This window comes from Aricia agestis, chromosome 4 (assembly GCF_905147365.1).
Source record: "Aricia agestis chromosome 4, ilAriAges1.1, whole genome shotgun sequence".
Lineage (NCBI taxonomy): Eukaryota > Metazoa > Arthropoda > Insecta > Lepidoptera > Lycaenidae > Aricia > Aricia agestis.
Window position 1 is genome coordinate 13,906,156 of NC_056409.1, and position 16,331 is coordinate 13,922,486.

The window sequence follows — 16,331 nt, forward strand, 5'->3', positions numbered from 1 at the left end:
AATTACATAGCTGTCATTTTCGTTTTGTTATTCCAAGTCTGATTCTTTTTTGTTATACCACGTTTTATAGTGACTGACGTTTCATGTCAAGTCACACAGGAACGCTGTCGAACGGGATAAAAAGTATCCTATGTCCGTCTCCTGGCTCTAAGCTACCTCCCTACCAATTTTCAGCCAAATCTGTTCTGCCGTTCTTGAGTTATAAGTGGTGTAACTAACACGACTTTCTTTTATATATATAGATATATATATATATATATATATATATATATATATATATATATATATATATATAATTGGAATCTTGGAATCGGCTCCAACGATTTTCATGAAATTTAGTATATAGAGGGTTTCGGGGGCGATAAATCTATCTAGCTAGGAATCATTTTTAGAAAATGTCATTTTAATCGTGTTTTATCGAATACCGAGCAAAGCTCGGTCAAATAGCTAGTAATTATATAAAACTCAAAGGTGACTGACTGACTGATTGACATAGTGATCTATCAACGCACAGCCCAAACCACTGGACGGATCGGGCTGAAATTTGGCATGCAGGTAGATGTTATGACGTAGGCATCCGCTAAGAAAGGATTTTAATACATTCCAACCCCAAGGGGTTCAAATAGGGGATGAAATTTTGTATTTAATAATACTTCTTAACGCGAGCGAAGCGGCGGGCAAAAGCTCGTTTAAGATAAAATAAACATATTATTTAATTATATGATGCAATATGACATGATCAGGGAAAATATTGATGTATAATGATGAATATTGATGAAAAAACATCTTCATAACCCGTCATATTCAATACAAAAATACGTGTTTTTCTTGAAATTACAGGAAGTTATACAAGTATGAACTATGAGGTACAACTTTATTCTTTTACAAATGTCCACAAGTAGATTGGAGGGCCTCCTGGGCCGTTTTGACTAGCCATGAGTAGAAGGAGGTAACATTTGTGTAGAACGCCACAGAAGGGGATTTCGCTGACTTTACAGACATTACTCCTAACAGTTCACGATGCTTTGAAATAAGGCCACTGCCAGAATCACCCCTGGAATGAAAATAATAATTTATTAGTTTGCTGTACTTATTTAATTACGACATTGACGAGAGACAGATTAAGAAAATCCTAGACTTCGAATTCGTGATTTTGAACATAAATGAGTATTTCACAATAGTATTGAAGGTGAGGTAAAAATTAAAAACAAAATATGAGCGAGCGAACTCAGAATGAAAATTTCACCGCGCAATTCCCTCCGCTCCACGTTTAGGGATGAAACTCGTGAGCATTAGCGACCGATCGCTCTTGTTACACCTTGTAGACGTAGCTTACCAAAAGAATAGGACTTTATTAACTACTAGAAGTTCAGTGTCAGTCAATTATAACTTACATAGCAGGTCTGGGGCGATTTGCGTGTTTGCTTCCTCCACAAAAGGTACCCGGTATTCTGCCGTTCAAGATCCGGTAACAGAAGCGCGGGTCCAGCAATTCCTGTGTGATGGATCGCAACCACATCGTCGGTGTTTCATTTACTTCCTACAATTAGCACAAAAAAGTTACATCTATACTTATTTTATAATATTATAAAGCTGTTTTTTGTGTTTGTGTAAAGAGTGCTATAGGCTATACTTATATGTACCATGAGTGGAACCGGGGAGGACCACTAGTTTAATAATATTAATATGATACATGCGAATACTGACGATAATGTAAATGCAAAAATACTAGCAAAAGAAAATATTATTTTTGCATTTACATTTTACATTATTGAAACCGAGCAAGCTACGCAGGATCTCTTTCAGAGTATTTTTAATCGACTTTAAAAAAAGAGGTTATCAATTCGACCTATAAGTAGGTACCTAGGTATATGTACTATTTCCAGAACCGCCCAGTTTTCGTATAATAATATTAAGTATATACTTAATATCAAATATGTTAGCCTATATCAGCGTCTGAACAAATATGCCAAATTTCAAATGTTTAAGTAATCCCTGTTATAATAAATAAGCTATCCCGGTACTTCTTGTCACTTTAAAACCTTCCTTGGATTTCTACGAATATTTTAAGACTAAAATTAGCCCAATCCGTTCAGCCGTTTTAGAGTTTTAGCGTTACTAACACAATTGAAAATCCATTTTTATATATATACTAGCTGTCCCGGTGAACTACGTGTCACTTTAAAACCTTCCCTGGACTTCTACGAATATTTTAAGACTAAAATCAGCCCAATCCGTTCAGCCGTTTTTGAGTTTTAGCGCGACTAACACATTTGAAAATCCATTTTTATATATAAGACTAGCTGCCCCGGTGGACTTCTTGTCACTTCAAAACCTTCCATGGACTTCTACGAATATTTTGAGACTAAAATTAGCCCAATCCGTTCAGCCGTTTTCGAGTTTTAGCGCGACTAACACATTTGAAAATCCATTTTTATATATAAGACTAGCTGTCCCGGTGAACTTGGTGTCACTTTAAAACCTTCCCTGGACTTCTACAAATATTTTAAGATTAAAATCAGCCCAATCCGTTCAGCCGTTTTGAAGTTTTAGCGCGACTAACACATTTGAAAATCCATTTTTATATATAAAACTAGCAGTCCCGGTGAACTTCGTGTCACTTTTAAACCTTCCCTGGACTTCTACGAATAATTTAAGACTAAAATTAGCCCAATCCGTTCAGCCGTTTTCGAGTTTTAGCGTTACTAACACAATTGAAAATCCATTTTTATATATATAGATAAGTAGATAATATGCATGTTTGTATGTATGTTCTTATGTTTGTGTTCGCATACCTATCTCCGGAATTACAAGTCCTATTTAAGTGATTCTTTATTTGTTGTAGGTACCTATTAGGTATTGTTAAACTTCAAATACTGCAAGTTTGATCAAAATCGGTTCAGTAGTTTTCCAGGTAGACAATTTTAATTCTTTAAAGTCGGTTTTAAAATACGATGTTTTGTCTCATAACCAGAAGGACGGTTAAATCGATACGAGTGGCGAGAATTTGGGCAGGTTCGACTTTTTTAACCGACTTCCAAAAAGGAGGAGGTTATTATTATGTTCGTCTGTATATTTTTTTTGTATGTTCAACCTTAAGTCTTAACTTCGCCGTTTGCGGACCGATTTTCACAATTCTTTTGTTGTTGTATAGGGTTTAATCCGAATTTGGTAAGTAGGTACCAACTATGTTCACAAAAATGGTGATCCAATGATGGGATCTATGAATAATCGAGGGAAATCCTTTAAATTTATTAAAACACACATGGTGGTTAAGATGTTAATGTTTTAGTAACTCACACATAATATGTTACAAAAAAGTTAAATTTCATACGAAGACGTCTCTGGATCCAAAGGCACTGAACAGAACTCCTGTACCTAACCTGGGAAATTGCAGCATCTTCGCTTTCAGTGATATAACTAAAGAATAGTTTACTTTTGTAGTGGTTATCTACCCATAAAGCTTGTAGTCTTGTACTAGATATAACTAAAAAAGCTTTTAATAAAATAAAAATAAAATAAAATAAAATAGCCTTTATTTGCCTGAAATTATAACTAAACAATATACTTTACAGTTACTTAAATAATATTAATGTACATTAATTAAGGCACCCAAAAATGAGTAAAGGCCTCCTCCATGTTGTGCCAAGTGCTGCGGTCACGTGCTATGCGTGTCCTGGCGGCGCCCGCCACCTGCACGATGTCGTCGCTCCACCTGGCGCGTGGCCTGCCACGGCCGCGCGCGCTGTCTCGGGGGTGCCAGTGGAGGATACGCTCACTCCACCGGCCGTCAGTAGCTCTGGCGATGTGGCCTGCCCATTTCCATTTAAGCCTGCAGAGCATCGTCACTGCATCTAAGACTTTTGTTTTTTGTCTGATGTCGACGCTTTTTATTTTGTCTATTAGTCTTAGACCCAGCATAGAACGCTCTGCGGCTCTCTGAAAAGTGACAATTTTAGTAATTACATTTTTAGTGAGTGCCCAAGTCTGACATCCGTAAAGGAGCGATGGAAGAATGGTATTGTCCATCAGTTTTTTCTTCAGATGTACTGGGAGTTTGCTTTTAAATAAGTACGTCTTTGTTTGCCCAGTATTTTTTCCAAGCAGTAGCGATTCTCCTGTCTACCTCTTTGGAAGTAGAGTCTTCAAAAGCTATCTGCTGGCCCAGGTAAATGTACTCGCTGACATATTCAATTGTTGTATTATTTAATGAGATAGGTATTTGTTCACCATTTGTCATTAGTTTTGTTTTGTTGAAGTTCATGTGTAGACCAATTTTTTGGCTTTCAGCGTCGAGCGACTCTAGCATAATATGTTTCAGACTTCCGTGTGTTTCAGCTATGACCACAATATCGTCCGCGAAGCGTAAGTGTGTTAATCGCTCTCCGTTAATATTTAGCCCATGTGACGACCAGTCAAGTCTCTGAAACATTGACTCTAGAATAGCCGTGAACATTTTTGGCGATATAGGGTCCCCTTGTTTCACGCCGCGCTCTACCTGAAAAGCTGGGCCAATTATTTCAGTCTTGATTTTAGCTTGGCAGTTTTTATAAATCTCTTTTAGAATAGCTATGTATTTATTGGGAATCCCTTGCTCTTTTAAACTATTCCAAAGATGTTCGTGGGATATAGAGTCGAATGCTTTTGTGTAATCTACATAAGCCAGATAGATGATTTTATTGTACTCTCTACATTTTTCTATGCACTGGGTCAATGTAAATATATGATCTATAGTGGAGAAACCTTTCCTGAATCCTGCTTGTTCTCTTGGTTGTTTTTCATCTAAGGCGTTTGTTATTCGAAACAATACAACTGATGAAAATAATTTGTAGAGCGTTGGAAGTAGGCTTATCGGTCTATAGTTATCGATTAGGTTTGGATCACCTTTTTTGTAGAGAAGTGTTATGATTGAATATTGCCAATCTGAGGGAATTTCTTCATTTCGAGAATTTTATTAAAAAGTTTTGTCAACAGGGGTGTAAGAGGTTCTAACATTGCAACTATTGAATCCGGCGAGACTCCGTCTTCCCCGGGTGACTTATTCTTCTTTAAGTTTTTTATTCCTCGCTCTATTTCGTGTGTCAGGAAGGCCGGGACATCTTGATTTTTTTCAAAATGTTGTTCGGATTAGTTTTGTCGATGTTTGAATAGAGGGTAGAGTAGAAGCCTGTTGCAATTTTTATTATATCTCTTCTGTTTGTAACTTTTTGTCCGGAGACGTTGTTCATACCGTGTATCCATTCCTTTTTTGTATCGAATTTTTTCTTTGTTAGTTTTGTAGAGCTTCGATTTTTCAGTTCATGTTCTAGAGATTGCATCTTTATCCTGTGTTTATTCGATTTTATTAGTTTGACAATTTTTCTATGTAGATGTTTAAGTCTTTTTCTTTGTTCTTTTGTCCTGTGGTGTAGTCCTTTTAAATGTTCTCTTTCCTCGATTAGTGTTTTTACTTCTTGCGTTATTATTTGGGGTTCGGTTTTCTTTTTATCTGTTGGCAGTTGTGTAACACATTCCCTTATAGCTGATATTGTTGCTCTATATGTTTCTTTTATGTTATTTTTTTCTAAGTTTGGTGATTTTAAGGACATAAAAATTTTCAGTGACTCTATTTCAACAGGGGTATAATTTTTATTTTTACAACCAAAATATGAGCGACTCTTCTTGTTTGTGTTAACGTCATACGTCATTCTTACCAATCTATGGTCAGAGGAAAATTTGGTAGAGATTATTTCCACGTTGTGAACCTTGTTTCTTTGTTTTACAAGTATAAAGTCTACTTCATTAAGTATGTTCCCTGATGGAGATTTCCACGTCCATTTCTGTTTCTGTTTTTTCTTGAATAGTGTGTTCGTAATTATCAATTGGTTTTCGTAGCAGAAATTCAGCAGTAAATCTCCTCTTTGATTTCTTTCGCCATATCCGTAGAGACCACAAACGTTTTTTTCCTCTGGTAGAGGTAACCCAATTTTTGAGTTAAAATCTCCCATAACTATGGTGTCTTTTCCTGTGTTTTGTAGAGCTAGAATAAGTTGTTTGTAAAATTCGGTTACAATTGTTTCTCTTGCGTTTTCTATTGGTGCATATACTTGAATAATATTGAGTAGAGTTCCATCTTTTAGTTTTAGGTCGAGTCTTACAACTCTATCTGAATATGTTGTAAACTCTAGAATATTTTTTTTCAAGTATGATGCTACTATGAATCCAACGCCATTTCTAGCCTTTTTGTCTCCTCTATAAAATAGGATATACTTATTTTTCTCTATTATGCTTTCTCCGACTATTTTTATTTCTGATAATCCAATAATATCGTAATTTATTTTACTGAGTGCATAATCTAACTGTATTTTTCTACTGTAATTTTTTAGCGAACGAATATTGTATGTACATATTTTCAAACACTTGTTCTTCTTATGATTTTCTTGTTTTTGAAAAAAACTTTTGCATGGAGGGTTGTGGTCGTAAACTCCCGCGGCGACCACCCGTATTGGGAGTATATTTTCTGATATATTATAATTACTTTTTTCTTGATGCAAATGGAGAGGGGCCTTTGGTGATTGCTAATAATTAATGCTGTGTTCTTTGTGACGTGCAGATTCAATCGAGTTGTCCTTGTTACTGTTTGTTTGGTTCTTTACTATGTATTCGTAAATATTTGAGTTCTGTTTCTTTGATGGTTTCTTCTTGCTGATAGAGCTAACACTGGTACAGTTGTTATGTTCCATAGATACTTCAGGGGACTCAGATAAGTTTCGTTTGTGGTAGTGACGTTGGGTGGACGCGAAATTTTGTTTTTGGTTATCTTCTGGAAAAATTATAATTTTGTTATATTTTAAATACGCTTTACGACCTTTACTTCTTTCTTCCGTCGGCTGCTTTTTTAGTTGTTTCCGTTCTTCGAGTACGTCTGGGGGAAAGTCTTCTTGAATATAGTAAGGTGAGTTGTTAAGTTTTTTCTTATTTTTCAGAAGTTCGATTTTCATTCCCAACGTGCTCAGGGTAACAATAACTGGTCTAATTTTTCCTTCTTCGTTTTTCTTTCCCACTCGCCTTACTTCTTCTAAGTTCATCATGCTGTAGCTGAGTCCCATATTCTCGTTTATAATATGAAGTATAAGTTGTTGTAAGTCGTGATAATTTTTTTCGTTTTCTTGAATACCAAAGAAAATTATATTCTTTTTCCTTATCGTTCTCTCTAGATTTTGAATGCGTCGTCCTTGATTTTCTACAACCTTTTCCAATGTATTGTATTTAGTTTCTAAAGTAACAAATTTGGTGTCTATATTACTATTTATGATTAGCGGTATGCTTTGTTTCATATCACGTATTTCTTCTCTTTGTTCATCTAGTGTTTTTTGCAGGTTTAAAATCAAAGATCTAAGTTCTTCCATTTTTATTAGTTAGCGCCCTCCTGTGGTAAGTGGTTACAATTCAATAGATAAATAACGCCCTCTTGTGGTTAGTGGCGGTAACTGTTAAGATGGAGGTTTGCCGTAGTTTATCTTGGTTTCGTTGTCTGTCACTAGATGGCGTTACGGTCGTTGATTTTGTTAATTTGTGTAAGACGTTTATCTTTGATTTGAAAATTTTGAGGTTATTTGATTCACCTTTGATTACAAACTTTCTAATCACCTAAATTTTTTTCACTACGCGCTTCTCATCAGTTCCGTACACAGCACACTTTGAGTTTTTTCCAGAGTTTTACACGAAATTGTTGTAAACAAAAGCATAAATGCAAATTGTTTTTGTCCGTATTTATGTTCGTATTATGCACTTTCACTTTGTTTATTTGTGATAATAATACACTACACTGAAGATTTCAGTCACTATGCACTGGTCAAATTGTTTTTTATCACCGTAAATATGCTAAAACTATTTTTATTTTGTTAAAATACACGGAGCCGATGTGAAACCGTGCTCTGCAGCGCCCTCTCTATCTAAGCTTTTAATAAAAGAGTGAAATAATTATTTTTTAACAAAAAATTGAACCCGACTTCCAAGGTTAAAACTTAAAATAATATTCTTAAAATGAACTAAAAAGTATGAAATAACTTTTATTCTTCATTCGTGCCTTTTTCAAAAATCGAACTTAACTTATTCTGTACTCAATTTTCATTCTTTCGAAGTCTGTACCGGCTAAGTTCTATGTCAAATAAGTAGGTACCGTATCTCAGTTCAGGCCATTTAGCCGAAACTTTTTCGTTTTCGCTTCGTTATAGAATCGCCGATCAAAATGTATGGAATTGACATAAGACGAGTCGAACGTCAACGTCATACTAACGAACGCTTATGTCAATTCCATACATTTTCATCGGCGATTCTATAACGAAACGAAAACGAAAAGATTTTGGCTCAACCCCCTGGGCTGGTACCGACATTCAAACGAATGAAGATTAACAGAATAAGTTGAGGTTTACTTAGTCGAATTTTGAAAAAGGCACTATTAATTGAAGAATAAGAGTTATTTCATAGTTTTTAAATTAATTTTAAGAATATAGTTAACACTTACTAGAAACAGGCGTTACTTTGCGGAAATTAGTAAGTATGTTATTATTTTTAGTAATGTTCCGCGAAATAAACCTCAACCTGTAAGTAAATGAGTGAGTGTACGCATAGGCATGTGTACAGCATTGGTACAGCACCTCCCTCTTCTCCCACACTGCCTATGTGTACCTACACTCGCATGCAAGAACCTGCAAACACACCACCACTACACAAGCAATAATGTTAGCAAATTCGTGCAAGGCCTCTCACCACCATGCAAGTTGAAAACCTCGACGCGCGTTTCGCTCCAACACCGGAGCATCCTCAGGATGTTGACTCTACGAACAACGTCCGTCTAGACACAAGACACGTTACTTGCCGGACGTTGTTCGACGTAGAGTCAACAATTTTTCAATTGAAACAATTCGGTTACATTTTTTGTTAAAAAATAATACTTAATAAATATACGTGGTAGAGCCATGCTTCGGCACGAATGGGCCGGCTCGACCGGAGAAATACCACGTTCTCACAGAAAACCGGCGTGAAACAGCGCTTGCGCTATGTTTCGCCGAGTGAGTGACTTTAGCGGAGGCCCAATCCCCGACCCTATTCCCTTCTCTACCCTCCCCTATTCCTTTTCCTTCCCTACCTACCCCTATTACCCTATTCCCTCTTAAAAGGCCGGCAAGGCACCTGCAGCTCTTCTGATGCTGCGAGTGTCCATGGGCGACGGAAGTTGCTTTCCATCAGGTGACCCGTTTGCTCGTTTGTCCCCTGATTTCATAAAAAAAAAAAACTTAATCATGTCTATCAAAGAGATATTAACTACGTAACATGTACGAGTAGGTACCAATGCGTGGATCGTTTCTTGTCAGACAATTGTCGGTATTCAAACTAAACTTGAAAATGTTGCTTCATGGAGGAGGCATTATCAAGCTTCGAAGTTCGAATAGGTAGGTAGATATGTTACGCTCAAAGACCGAAATCGCTCAATGAGCGATTCATACTTTTTTTTCTCATTCTCTACGAATGAGAAAAGTAGGTATGAATTGTAGGTAAAGTCGACAGCACATGAAGGTTTTTACTTGTACTACGAGCCCTTCATCTACAGCGATTGTAACAACAGTGTCTTAGTACTATATAAATATAATATATTCTGTGACAGTACAGAGTCCGATGTGTAAAGCTACGAGCACGAGCTCTTGACTATGCAATAAAAAACTTGTAAATAAGTTATAAAATCTTATAATTAAAAAAAATACAATGTTAATATACATTGTATTTTTTTTAATTATCAGATTTTAATTTATAGAGGTCGTTGTTTGCATTATATTTGGCAACTTTTTTAGAATCTCTAGGGGGGGCAGCTGCCCCTCTTTGCCCCCCCTTGGCGACGCCCTTGCTTATTATGTATCTACCTGGGAAGGGCATCAGACACGACCGCTAAGTATAAATTAAATATTAATATACATATATTATAGCTGTGTGTTTAATTATTAGGCACCTATTATACTAATACTGATACTGTTATTAAAATCTCAAGAGTTTCCTGCGGAGCCGTGCGGAACCTCTAGTAATAATATCTGTGTCGTACTTACGTCTACTAGTCCCCAGCCGGCCAGGTACCCCTCCGTTACAAATTTACTGCTTGGGAATTGGATATTAATCAATATTCTTTGTATCGTCTTATGTAACGGCAATGCCTCCTTTAGCAAAAGTAAGGCTATATCGCTTATTGGCGTATTGAGAAACGGGTCGTAATCTTCATGGATATACTTTTTCTTCACCGATCTTATAATGTTTATCTGAAATACACAATATTAAAATATATGTAGTATGTTGAATGGTTAATAGCTTGTGTGGGTAGCAGGCAATCTAGGCACATCAGTTGACTAATAGGTATTAAATATTTAAGTAAGTATTGTAATTTGTAAATATTCAGCACCGGCAGTCATTAATATTCGGTCGGTAAAATGGTCGTGAATAGTTTATAATTTTTCAAATTTCTAAAATAATAATATTATACCTAATAATTATGTATTAAGTAGGTATTGCCTAATTCAGGGGTTCCCAATCTTTTTCAGCCTGCGGCGCAGTTGCGTGTCAGTATTTTGTCACGGCGCCCTATTACTATCTACGCATAGCTATTTATTTAGGTACATTGATGGAAAAAGCTACATAAATAAACAACTTTAATGATTGTAGTTAGGTTATGCAAGTAATTAATAAATTATACTTAAACAAATATCTAATCATCGACCTGCTTCATCTAATTATATTTTACTAGCTTTTGCCCGCGGCTTCGCTCGCGTGTAATTCGAAAATCGCGTTTGGGATCATGTTGTTTTCCTAAGAGCAAAAGTAGCCTATGTTGCTCTCCATCCTTTCAACTAAGTCTATGCCAAAAATCAAGTCAATTGGTTGCTTCGTTTTGGCGTGAAGGAAGGACAAATAATCAAATAAACAAAGAAATAAACACACCAATTTATAGTATTAGTATGGAAGTATGGTCGGATATAGGATTTACAACGCTAAACGCTATTAATATAATAAGTTACAACTTATACGTTATTCGATACACAAAATAATAGGCTATTTGCGTCGTTGACGCATGAAAGAGCCACATACAGTTGACCACGCGAAAATAAGCTGTTGGATCCCCTTATAATGTTGGCCCTTGCGTCTTATTTATTGTCATGGCGAAACATACACTTATAGGGAACTGCAAGCGTTTAAATTTGAACGGGAAGTTATCAGGTATTAGAGGTATCCGTGGTATAAATACTTGCTCACCAGCACCACACCCCGTTATCATCTCAGCCAACATTGCGCTGCGGAGTAATCACTCTTAGCCGGGTTCGGTTGCACGATTTGGGCGGACTTAAGTTTCTTAAGAGCATTATAAGCACACGGACTTTAATATGATTCAGACAGACAGACAGACAGCCAAAAAGACGGACGGATGGATGGACAGACAGACAGACAGGCAGACAGAGAGAGAATTTTATACACGATGTTAAGTTGAAGGAAGACAAATATATCTGCGAAAACCGTATGCATGCATGCAGTTTGGGAACCCCTGTCCTAAGTACTTTTTGTTGAAAAATGATAATATTATTAAAAGTCATTCGTGGATCTTGGGTTCGGATCGGATGTGTTGCGAATTTGTTTTAAAGGCGAGACCGCACATAGGCGACACGACGCAGTACGCTGCAGCTGAGCGATGCAACGCTCGATCCATAGAACTAACGTTTTGTGTCGCGTAGCACCTTTGTGGAGTGTTGCTTGGCAATGGCTAATATGATTTCATACAAAGAATATTTTGCCACAACGTGTGCGTCGGTGCAGTGTAGTGTCGCCTCGTGCGGTAACTCATAGCGTCGTTTCGCAAAGGAGTGAGCAGAGAAGTGGGCAGCACGAGAATGTAAATAGTCACTGGCGCTGCCACTCGTCATACGCTAAACGTAAACGCTCACTCGCGTCGTTACAGCCATGCCACACGTGACACGACGCGGTTCGGCGCCGCACCGGAGGCCATCACGCCGGACTACCGGCCACACGGTGAGTGCGGCACCACTCTCTTGCAGTAACGTAGCAGCGACGGACTCGAGCTTCGCCAATACATACACCCCTCCCCGCCTCGTCTCCGTGCAGCGCCGGAGCGCACCGGTCGGCACCGTGTGCCATACCTTACATTTTTATATGTAGGAAACCGGAGCGGCACCGGTCAGGCGCTGCACCGCCGCCGCACCGCATCGTGTGGCATGGCACTTACTGCCGCAGAAGTATTCAAAATAATATTGGCGGTAGGGCGAGGAGCAACTGCGGCAGTGGCTTAATGTAAATGGCCCTGGACTCGACACCCCGGAGCAGATATACCTCATCAATGTTCTCGTGGCCTACGTACGCCCATATACTGTCGCGGCGCAGATTGACAAAGTCCATGCAGTGGGCCGCAGTCACCAACAGGAACTGATTCACTATAGACCCCCCGCACACGTTCTCCTCGCCGTAAGGAAGCACTATTCTCAAGAACGCCACGTGAGGAAACCTCCTGATAGGCACCAACTGACCGTCTACCACTCTAGACTCTATATCGTTTTCATCACAATCTATCTCTATAAACAGAAGTAAAACTGCCAGAAATTTGAGCAAGTATTTTACTACAACCATATTTTATCGATAATTATACTTGTGTTAACTATTCATAATACCTAAGTAAGTTTTAATGGTATGAATTTTATCGGCTAGTTAAAGTGTCTACATAATATATTCTACCTGCAATAACCATATAATATTTTACTTATACTTACTAATTAAGGTAGGTAGCCATTTAGGCGCCTATATGATGCCTTGCTTCAAAAGATAAATTATAAATTTTATTTCTCATTGACTATAAGCCCCAGTAGTAGTTACTTAGAATTATGTACCAAGTCAAATTATTATTAATTTATTACCCACCGCGAGATTAATAAATTATATTGAGAAAATTCATTAATGGCTCCACAGCTGCCTGAGTTCAAAGTTAATATTATTTAAATTTATTCGAAGCTAAGGTCAGAACTCAGAAGCTCTCATCATTTAATTTTGCGTCACATTCTGTTACAATTGTGTGATCAAAATACTTAAATGTTATATCACCCGTTTTAGTAGAGCTGCTTCTGAATTAATCTTATAATATACCACCGGTTTCAGTTCAGCTATTACTGCAGAACTACGAGGATTACCTCAACCACAACAACCTACGTTTTCTCATAGGAGACGCCAGACGGAGCATTGAGTAAACATTTTGGGACATTAATTTTGGGATAGATTTGATCCTTTTTAATCTGTGTTTGGAGTTTGGACGCATGCGCGGCCGTCGCGGGTCGATATAGAGTGACGTCAGTGCGAGTCCCGCTTCAGTCAGCCGACCGGGGGCCCCGCGCGATCATGTGGCTGCTATGTCTGGCCACCACGGTGCTGCTAGCCTCGGCCGCCTCCCGCGAAGTCTTCACTAACACGTTCCTGGTGCGCTCCAAGCGGGCGCTGCGCCCCGAGGAGGCCCACTCCCTCGCCCTCCAGCACGGCTTCGACAGCCTCGGCCCGGTGAGCGACCACGTGATAACGTAAACACAGGCGATGTAAATACATGTAGACGAGGCCTTATGATATTAAAGTTTTTACGAGTAGCAGAAATTATGTTTTTTACTGCCCGTGATGTGTTTAATCATTTTGTGGTTAAGGAGTTTTGTTTCTAAATTCGTAATTGAAATGAACAGGCCGTCCATTGTTATAATATTTTCATGCTCTTTCGCTACATACTGTCATAAATTTAAGGTTAAAATGAACGTGAAACAGGCATAATAATATTAAGGTTAATTTTTGTTTTCGTCAGAAGTGTGGCATACTAGAGTCTAGACCTTGTGGCTTGTATCTAAATATAACCTTAAAGAACAAAGAGTTAGGTTCTTCAGAATTTATTATTTAAGTATGTCTACATATTAATTATGTAATATATATGTTATATAAGCTAGAAACTTGAGCACTGATGAGTTCATCCAAGAGGCCTAAAAACAATCTAATTATATTTAACCTGTCGATAATAGTAATGTAATTATTGTAAGTAAATATAGAAAATGAGTACCATATTGTATTTTATTGGGTTCGCGCAGAATGGTACTCGAGACACGTGAAAGAATAAAAAAAAAATCTTTAAGTACAAGTTTCGTCTACTCGACGATCTCTTGACTGAATAACGTAAGTATACGAATAATTAATGAATCATATTATTATAGCTTTTACAAAAAAAAAAAAAACAAACACACAGGCATGTCTCAAGTCAAACTTAAAATACCCCCTCTGTTTTCAACTTTCGTCGAGGGTAAAAAGCCAAGGGCGGGCGGGCGGCGCGACGAGCGCGCGCTTTTATTACATCGGAAATCTGTTATTACACTTTGGGGGAACTAATATAATATTATATGGTCGTCAAAAGAAATATATTGTACCACGACAAACTAAGCGTTGTAATCAACAATTAGCTTCGTTGACGACCTTATAAAGGTCAGACACAATGTTTTAGGCTAAGTGTACCTATATTGCATCGCGTTTTACTGATGATAAAATTTGCGTGACATAGGCTATTAGTATAAAAAAATATTTTTATACTTATGCCTTTTTTCTGACTCGACAAAAATCCGGAGGCTGATTCGGTTCATACCAAATGCGGGTACATAAAAAATTGTACCTTATAATTTGTAGCAAATCATAAATGTTATCTCATAAAATTATGCTATAGACCAGCTAAAGCTGATTTATTTCAACCTGCGGCCCACTGGGACTTTATCAATGGACCGCGTCATAACTTCACGCGGTCCATTGCTACAAGTCCCGGTAAAATATGTGTTTTTTCACTATTAAAACGCTAATTTTAACCAACGTTAAATTTTCCTTCCCGATATTAATTGTGCTCGCGACATCAAGAACAAAACGTGCCTGTGGTTCTAATAAAAAAAGGTTGAGTACCACTTTTACAGACGTAGCCGTCCATATGTAAGTATAATATGTAACTTTTACGAAGGCTTGAGGAAGCATCGAATTTCTGTTACATTTGGGAATCAGTAAGCCCTCTTCTCCGTTTCCTGGCCCAAAAATCTTGCCTTACTTTTTATATAATTTATTGCTTAACTTCTCATCTTTCTTTTACTATAAAGGAGACTCGGTTTTTTGGTCCCCCGACACACCGTGACAACAATTATGGACTAAAATATTACTTTACACATGTTAGGAATTATTTGAACTAAAAGATAGTAAATATTATTTCATTACTTTTTAAAGTTGTTTTGGCGGGGGTTTTTTTAAATTTCTTAATTTAATTTTTAACAAGGGTGTTTTACATACGAAAGCGTATGCTAATAAATTGAGTCAATAAGAACGAGTAGAATTTAAAATCATCAGCCTTATATAAATTCACCTTACGTACATTTTATCATCTATCTAAAGTACATTTTCAGATGTTGCGTCGAGATACACGCAGCCCTGACATTGATGTAACATTCCTGCTGTATGCGGGCTGGTTCAACGGACGAGTTGCACAATCAGTACTTGTTCGCGCCAAACTTTAGCGCGACGAATGCGGCAGTTGGCAACACTGCGCATGAGTCGCTGTCAGATGTCATACGTCAAGCCCTTTGACAAGTGACACAGTACGACACCGTCCATTACCGGCGCGCGATCGTTAAATACGAAAAATATCGGCTAGCCGTTCCCGTGAATCGCGATCTCAGCTCATTGAAATAGAATAAAGACAAGGTGACAGTGTCGTGTGACCACGAGCATCAGCACATCAGCCCTATCAGCCCATCTGCCCAGCTGTCTCAACCACCAGGTAACTCCCCAGTTTCCTTTCTGCCCATCGTTGTAGTGTAGGGGTCCTCGCCCCTACAGTACTGACTACTGGTTTCTTAGCTATGTTAGAAATGTGAGGTCCCCATTGCAATTTACGGTCAAGCGTAAGACCTAAAAACATTGTAGAATCCACTAAGTTTAAATTATCTATACCAATTTTAATATTAATTGTGCTAGTAGACTTAACATTGGGCATAGTAAATTTGACACATTTAGTTTTTTTGGGTTTAGTAGAAGATTATTAGAATTGAACCATTGTAGTATGAGAGTAAGTATTCTATTTATGCTGTTGATATCCGGATTTTTACGATTGATTTTGAAAAGAACGGATGTGTCATCGGCAAATAACAAAATTTCACATAAATGTTTTATAAAAAATGGAAGATCATTAATGTAAATAAGGAACAAAAATGGTCCTAAGATAGAACCCTGAGGAACTCCCATTTTGGTATGCAAACCCGATG

General features: G+C 37.7%; 2 protein-coding genes across 2 annotated transcripts in view; one reads left to right on the top strand and one right to left on the bottom strand.

The window, feature by feature from the left end:
* Positions 1 to 860: 860 nt before the first annotated feature.
* On the bottom strand, positions 861 to 12,682 carry LOC121726525 (chymase-like). The gene is made up of 4 exons (XM_042113921.1): positions 12,361 to 12,682; positions 10,080 to 10,286; positions 1,395 to 1,540; positions 861 to 1,054 (listed from the first exon to the last, which is right to left on the bottom strand). The coding sequence occupies exons 1-4, from the start codon at positions 12,652 to 12,654 to the stop codon at positions 883 to 885; spliced, it is 819 nt and encodes a 272-aa protein (XP_041969855.1). The 5' UTR covers positions 12,655 to 12,682; the 3' UTR covers positions 861 to 882.
* A 713-nt stretch (positions 12,683 to 13,395) lies between these two features.
* Positions 13,396 to 16,331, top strand: part of LOC121726121 (neuroendocrine convertase 2) — a 61,242-nt gene continuing 58,306 nt past the window's right edge. The window contains exon 1 of the mRNA XM_042113354.1: positions 13,396 to 13,569. Within this exon, the coding sequence (XP_041969288.1) occupies positions 13,414 to 13,569 (156 nt within the window). The 5' untranslated portion in view covers positions 13,396 to 13,413. The remainder of the gene's footprint in view (positions 13,570 to 16,331) is intronic.

What these genes read in the sequence shown, in the direction of transcription:
- LOC121726525 (XM_042113921.1), bottom strand. Translation starts at nt 12,654, where the DNA reads ATGGTTGTAGTAAAATACTTGCTCAAATTTCTGGCAGTTTTACTTCTG. An exon ending in GCCACGAGAACATTGATGAG is followed by an intron (nt 10,287 to 12,360) that starts GTATATCTGCTC and finishes TGTGTATTTCAG; the next exon opens with ATAAACATTATAAGATCGGT. An exon ending in CCGGCTGGGGACTAGTAGAC is followed by an intron (nt 1,541 to 10,079) that starts GTAAGTACGACA and finishes TGCTAATTGTAG; the next exon opens with GAAGTAAATGAAACACCGAC.